This window comes from Theobroma umbraticum, unplaced genomic scaffold, assembly GCF_002168275.2.
Source record: "Theobroma umbraticum cultivar Fairchild unplaced genomic scaffold, ASM216827v3 scaffold_44.0, whole genome shotgun sequence".
In the NCBI taxonomy this organism is placed as follows: domain Eukaryota; kingdom Viridiplantae; phylum Streptophyta; class Magnoliopsida; order Malvales; family Malvaceae; genus Theobroma; species Theobroma umbraticum.
In genome coordinates, this window is record NW_018397255.1 from 10,801,832 (window position 1) to 10,809,301 (window position 7,470).

Consider the following 7,470-nt stretch of genomic DNA (forward strand, 5'->3'; position numbering starts at 1 on the left):
AAGAAAATGCTATGGCAGCTTTGTCAAGGTAAATTATTATGTATATGGCAATGGCAGGGTGATCTTGATATTGCTACAAATTGGGGTTTTCAGTTTACACCAAAAAGCCCTGATTCACAGAAAATTATTTATTGGTATAAACCATCGATAAGTGAATTTAAGTTGAATGTTGATGGTAGTTCCAAAGATGCCTTTCAAAATGCTGTTGGGGGAAGGCTCCCTAAGGACCATATAGGTAATATGATTTTTGGCTTCTCTGAAAATTTTGGACCTTATAATTCGTTGCAAGTAGTATTAATGGCACTACATCGTGGTTTGCTTTTATGTGTTGAGTACAATGTATCTAGAGTTTGGATTGAAATGGATACGAAAGTGGTTATACAAATGATACATGAGGGACATAAAGGTTCCTCTGAGACTCGATACTTGTTGGCCTCTATTCGCAAATGCTTGAGCCGTTTATCTTTTTGAATTTCACACATTCATAGAGAACGGAACCAGGCAGCTGATCATCTCTCCAATCTGGGATATACATATCAGAATCTGCAAGTATTTTCACAAGCCACAGATGAGCTCAAAGGAATCCTTAGATTAGATAAATTAAATTTACCTAATGTTCGTTTTAAATAAATGTAAAAGAGTAGTACCCCTAATTTACTATTCTGTTTTTCTTTTAGTTATTTGTAATAAAGTAGTATTGCTCTCCATATGCATTCTAAACTACTATGCATGGGAAGTAATCTCTTTACAAGGTGCTTTTTATTATTTTACAATTGATCATAATGATCATAATTCTCATGTAACTTTGAAGGTATGGTTTATGCCCCCTTCCTTTTGTACTTTCTTTTTTAATTAATAAAACTTTAACAAGATAGCTGGGTCCTGCGAGAATTTTCAGTATAAAAAAAAATCTTTTACAGAATATAAAATTTAATTACTAAAAATTTGTAATCAAATGATTTTTTTTTTATAAAATTTAAAATTTAACTACTATGTTCATTCAAATCAAACCCGAATCTATCCGAACTCGAAATAATTTAGTCTGAAGAAAATTTGAACTCAAAACGGTATGATTTGGAAACAGTCCGAAGCTGACTTAAGTGGAACAAAAAACTACCTCAAATGATTCATTCTCGAACCCTACCATTTGCACTCTTTACGTTGAATTGAGTGTATTATTATCTAAGTTCGCCCAAGTCTCAAAAAAGAGTTATAATGACTCTAAATCCTATGCACCAATGTCCGTGATGGCGACGGCCCCCAACCCAGATCCAAAGGCATCCTCCTAAGTAGTGGTCATCAATCTCAACTTTGCTACAGGAGTCCTTGCCAATTTTTAGAGAAATTAAACTATTTGGGTGCTTTGGGAAATGGTGCTTTGAATCACCTGATCTTACTTGTTATTTCGCTAAGGTTAAAATCCATGCATTCTCATCTTCATGCCTCTCTTGGGATTAACTTCATTCCTCCAACATGGAATTGACTGCATTAAGTGTCTAATTAGAATCAAACGGGAAGCGTCAACTTAAAGAAACTTCATTTACTGTGTGTGAACGTTACACTAAAAAGCTGTAGCCGCAGAATCACCTTTCGAGGATATCTCTGACGGGCAGCAAAGAATAACCAGAAATCAAGAAATGAATCCCACCGCCTGTTACTGCTTCAGCAACTTAAGTTTCGTTGTTTTCGGTTTCTGATACAAGTTTAGAACAGAGCATTTTATTGAAGACTGAAGTTATGAGACCTTCCAATGACAAGCCTCATAGTCCACCTTCATCTTTCTGGTCTTCTTCATTGAATTTAGTTTTATTCCTTGTAATACCTTTGGTTGTGTTCTTAGTTCTTGTTTCTGCATTGACACCAGAGCCATCTTCTTTGTCTCCATGGACATGGAGATTTGGCAACTTGGTTTCTAATTCTTTTGGTTTCTCTCCTCCTTCACTAATTGAAGAAACTCCAACTAACATTTCCGACTTCAAGGCACGGACTAATAATTCCATAGTGATCAAAGGATCTTCCATCTTCAATGGATCCTCGACAGATTCTTCTTTCCTGGAAGCCGAAACAGATTATTTTGCCTCCCACAGGTCCTTTTCAGTCGCATTTATTGAGAAAGAAACAGTTCAACTTGTAAGAATTTCTTTTTCTCTTAAACCTTTTTATGTTTTCCTTTTTGTTTCATTTCACTTTGGCATTAAATTCTAAACTGAAAAAGTCTTTATGATGCTGTTTCTTCTAAACTGTGGACAAAAGCGCCACATGTCGAAGAATAACGAATCTGAAGATATTGATGTTACATCCACAACAAGAGTTGTAAAGAGATACAGCCAGTTGGAGAGGCTTGAAGCAAATTTGGCAAGAGCCCGTTCCTCCATAAAAGAGGCTGCTCTAGTTAGGAATTTGACATCGATCCATCAAGACCAAGACTACGTGCCTCATGGCCCAATATACAGGAATCCAAATGCTTTTCATAGGTATTTATTCAATTCAAACAAATTTCTCCGTTTATTAACTACTTTTTTTTTATCACAATTAAACTTTCGATTCATTTGAAATAATTCATAGGAGTTACTTAGAGATGGAGAAGCTCTTCAAGATTTATGTGTACCAGGAAGGAGAGCCACCAATATTCCATAACGGTCCATGCAGGAGCATATATTCCTCAGAGGGAAGGTTCATTCATGAATTGGAAAAGGGCAAATTTTATAGAACCCAAGACCCCGATGAGGCATTGGTTTATTTCCTTCCATTCAGTGTTGTCATGCTGGTTCATTATCTCTACGATCCTGAAACCTTTGACACCGATGCCATTGGACGGGCTGTTGTAGACTACATCGATGTCATTGCTGGTAAACATCCCTACTGGAATCGAAGCCTTGGTGCGGACCATGTCATGCTCTCCTGCCATGATTGGGTATGTAATTGTGTTGGACCCTCCAAGCCCAATCAGCCCTTTTTGTTGACGAACATATTAGTAACAATTAGCATTAGACCACCCTGCGCTGGCCTAGTAGCATTTGTTTGAGTTATAAACATGTAAAAATTGTGAAGCTGCAGTCATAGCTAGCAAATTAACATGAATTTTTATGATTATTTTCCACTTGCTGGTTGATTGATTTTAATTTTCCAGGGGCCGCGTGCATCTTCCTATGTTCCTCATTTGTACCACAAGTCCATTAGAGTTTTATGTAACGCAAACACTTCTGAAGGATTTAATCCAGCTAAAGATGCCTCATTTCCAGAAATCAATCTTTTAACAGGTGAGGTGGAAGGGCTATTAGGCGGTCCTTCTCCCTCTCATCGGTCCATTCTTGCCTTTTTCGCTGGCCGTCTCCACGGCTACATCAGGTACCTCCTTCTGAATGAGTGGAAAGACAAACGGGATCCTGATGTCCAAGTCTTTGACCAACTTCCCAAGGGAGTTTCATACATGTCGAAGCTGAAGAACAGCAGGTTTTGCCTATGCCCGAGTGGATATGAAGTAGCAAGCCCCAGAATTGTGGAGGCTATCTATGCAGAATGTGTTCCAGTGCTGATTTCAGACAGCTATGTGCCCCCTTTCAGCGATGTCCTGAATTGGAATTCATTCTCAGTTCAGGTTGCGGTCAAGGACATACCAAACATCAAGAAGATCCTGATGGGCATTTCTCAAAGGCAATATTTGAGAATGCAAAGGAGAGTGAAACAAGTTCAAAGGCACTTCGTGGTGAATGCAACTCCCAAGAGGTATGATGTCTTCCACATGATTACTCACTCTATTTGGCTTCGAAGATTAAACATTCACGTTCAGGATTTTGATCATTCTTGATTTTAACATGTAAAATTTTGGTCACTAATAAATGCTAGTAAGTTCAAAATGAAGGAAGAACACAAAGGGCAATCAGTTGTGAAATACTTTGTTCCAACAATTTTAATAAGAATGTAAGATAATTAATATGTGGGGGTTTTTTCTTTCAAGACGGATTGACTTTGTATCTTTTCTTTGATGCATCAAATGAATAATTTGCTTATTAACGTGAATCAAACTTTTTTTAAGGCAAAATAATTTTTATTTAACAAATTTAGAAACTAAGCGCCATTATATTTTCACCAAGAGAGCACTTTTCATGAGCTTAAACCACAACATAAATATCCAAAATAGACCAAATGCAATAAACCTTCAATCCTGTTAGTATATTGATATAAATTATTTAATTATAATTATTATATAATACTATTATTTCGTTAAATTATACTATTTAATAGAGTTATATTATAATATCATTAGCTAGTTACAATTAAACTATAAATAGGATTAATTTTATATATTGCTTAAATTTATCTATAACATATATTTCAATAATACAAAAACTTTCTTTTCTTGTAAATTTTTGTATACAATTTCAATATACAAGTTAGTTGTCGGTTTTCTTAAATAAATAAAAGACGACTTGTCAAAAAAAAAAAAGGTTCTAGAGAATATGCACTCAACTGCTTCAACCATGCATATGACAACTCCTTCCTCTATCTCAAAATCATCGACCGTTTTGTCTGATTAAGTTGTGACATGATGAAACATGATATAGATGGTAAGTAATGTGACGGAACACAATGACATGATGAACTATAAGATAAATGTGACAAAACGTATGACAAGTAATATGACGAAACACGACATAAAAGATAAATGTGACAAAGCGCTTGATTAGTGGTGTTGCAAAATACGACACAAATAATTGACTTACAAAGACACATGGTAGCTAGCATTTCAAATAAGTTGCAATGGCAAAATATGCCAATACATGGTAACATGGGCAATCGATGCATGAGATAAGAATGATTGACATGCGAAGCATGTGAAACAAAGATTGTCATTAATAATTTTGATATCATATTAAAAGAAGAAAAAAATTTTATTTATTAAATTTGAAACTCTGATACCATATTATGTGCATATAGTACTTTTTTCATCTTAACACTAAAAGAATCCCAAACAACCGGTGTCTCTCATCGTAACATTTGAAGAATCACTTAAGCCTTCCTCTTCTATTATCACCACCTAAGTAAAGCATTTTCGATCCCAAGTTGAAGTTTACAAACTTATGGCTAGGCTCCACCGGGACAATAATAATGAAAAACTCACCTTCGAAGGAAACCACAAATGAAGATGGAATAATAGAACTTTTCTTCACAAAAACTAGAATTCTTGCCAACCACAAATGAAGATGGAATAATATAACTTTTTTTCACAATAATTAGAATTCTTGCCATATCGATCCTTAACTTCTTATGAGTACTACCATCCACAATCACAAAGATCCCCAATCATTTTTAACCATAGAAAAGAAACTTCCATTCTAAGGATTCAGAGGAGCATCCTCTAAATTAATCCATGCTAATTTATCTTTTCTGACAACAGAAACATCCCAAAGTTTAATAATTTGAAACCAAGCCTTAAACAAATGTACACAATTGCTTAAAAATTCTACCATATCTTTTTTCTCAAAGCAAATTAGAATAAAATAGGCTCCCCAACAATCTTACAGTACAATAGATACCATCATTAACTAATGTCTCTTATAGAGCCTTAGAGTAACCATAACTCCTTAATACATCATAAGCAATTCTATTCAACCATTCCAAATCTTCCTCTGAGATAAATACATCAAATTAAATCGAATTTGGAAGTTTCTCAACTACCTCTAAACTAATGCTAGCTTCTCATTTTCTTATCATTTTTCATCAAAAAGTTTGATTTGTTCATTGCATCCCTTGGTATAGCTCTCCTCGCAACCTCTAGATATATCCTACCATTTCTTATGGTACCATCAACCAATTTTCGAGCAAAATTACCATCTCAATCACCCCTTTGACTATTCAACTTACTCCACCAATTTTGTGATTTCTTTTATTCATTATTCTAGTTATATATTGAGAGGAATTCATACCTAGACACCTTTCAATTTAATGTCTGCCATCGCCAACTAAGAAAAAAATTTCATTTGTTCCATACATTTAAGGTCACTTTCAAATTAACAAAAGTGAATAAGATAAACAGGAACAATGTAGAAACAATAAAAAATGACACTTCCGCTACCAAAATTAACATCAGCTGATAACAAAATTACTTCTTTTGATCTCTTACTCTTTACTTTATTTGTGTGAAAAATAAATGCATAAGAGAACTACTCTTATTCTTAAGTTTATTCACGCCTCTTTCTTCCTCTTTTTCTTTTTCTCTTTCTCTTTTTTTTTTTTTTTTGTTTTTACGTTACTCTCTCATATTTAACTCACTACTCAAACGCACTTCATTCTTTAAAAGAGATTTGTGAACTTGTGAGCTCGAACAAAGACTACTCACCACTATTGCGTAAAATTAAGAAGAACTAAAGTTTTCTTTTATCATGTTCTTTCTTTTTATATTATTTAATTATTTATATATTTAACCATTATATAAAATTTTATATATTGTATTTAATTATTTATATTTTATGCAATATATTTTATAAATCTAGGAAATATTATGGAGCATAACTTCTTGGTAAGTTTTTTTTATTTTTTTTAATTTATATGTTATATAAAATTATTATCTATTATAAATATTTTGATTATTGTTTAAATGCAACATATTCGTTTTAAAAAATTTTAGCCTTTATTCCTCTTCATCTTTGATCTCCTAAAAAAAATTGACTAATTTTATCCTTATTTTCACCTTAATTTATATCTTACTATATCTTTACAAATATTATAATATAATTAATCGATTATGTATTGGACCGTCAGACATATATATCATTTTCATATCTCACCTTAGTTCCATATAGGACAATTAATTGCACTCGCATTTAAAACTCAATATGTGTCCAACTTAATTTATTAATGTTCAAGACTTTAGAAATTAACCTTACCATTAAACCAGCGCCAACTCAAGTGTAAAGCCCACCAGAGCGGGGACTTTAGACCATATTTTTATAGACTTTTAATTTTATAATAATAATATAATTAATTATATTAAAAATATAAATAAAATATCTATTTATTTTCTTAAAGTCTAATAGATATCTATTTTATTCTCCTTTCGCATTCTTATTAATTCTCATTTGATTCATTTTTCATGTAAAAGTCAAGATAATTAATAAAATAGTATATCCTCTTACTTTTTTAATTATGTGCTTAATAAATTTAAATTTTTTTATCACTTCTCAATTCCTACAATACTATTAATTCTCAATTATTTTTACTATTTCCAATTAACTAATATTAATATGTATTAAATGATCTCCAAATTTTTTTCTCAACTATTTCTTCTATTTTCAATCATTTAACGTATTTAATTATCTCTAAAGAATACCCAAGAAATCTATTATGCTATTATTTTCATAGAGTCTCTCATTTATTGTTTGCAATAAACATTCAACAATTAGATATTATTATTCTAATCTTTATAAACATTTTTATTTTAATTTGAAGATTATATTATATTATTATATT

The 7,470-nt window shown here is 32.4% G+C and overlaps 1 protein-coding gene across 1 annotated transcript; it reads left to right on the forward strand.

Moving 5' to 3' along the window:
- The first annotated feature begins 1,718 nt into the window (after window positions 1-1,718).
- Window positions 1,719-3,808, forward strand: LOC110409514 (putative glycosyltransferase At3g07620). Its single transcript, XM_021418874.1, has 4 exons — window positions 1,719-2,130; window positions 2,254-2,474; window positions 2,566-2,914; window positions 3,131-3,808. The coding sequence occupies exons 1-4, from the start codon at window positions 1,738-1,740 to the stop codon at window positions 3,806-3,808; spliced, it is 1,641 nt and encodes a 546-aa protein (XP_021274549.1). The 5' UTR covers window positions 1,719-1,737.
- The last annotated feature ends 3,662 nt before the right edge of the window (window positions 3,809-7,470 follow it).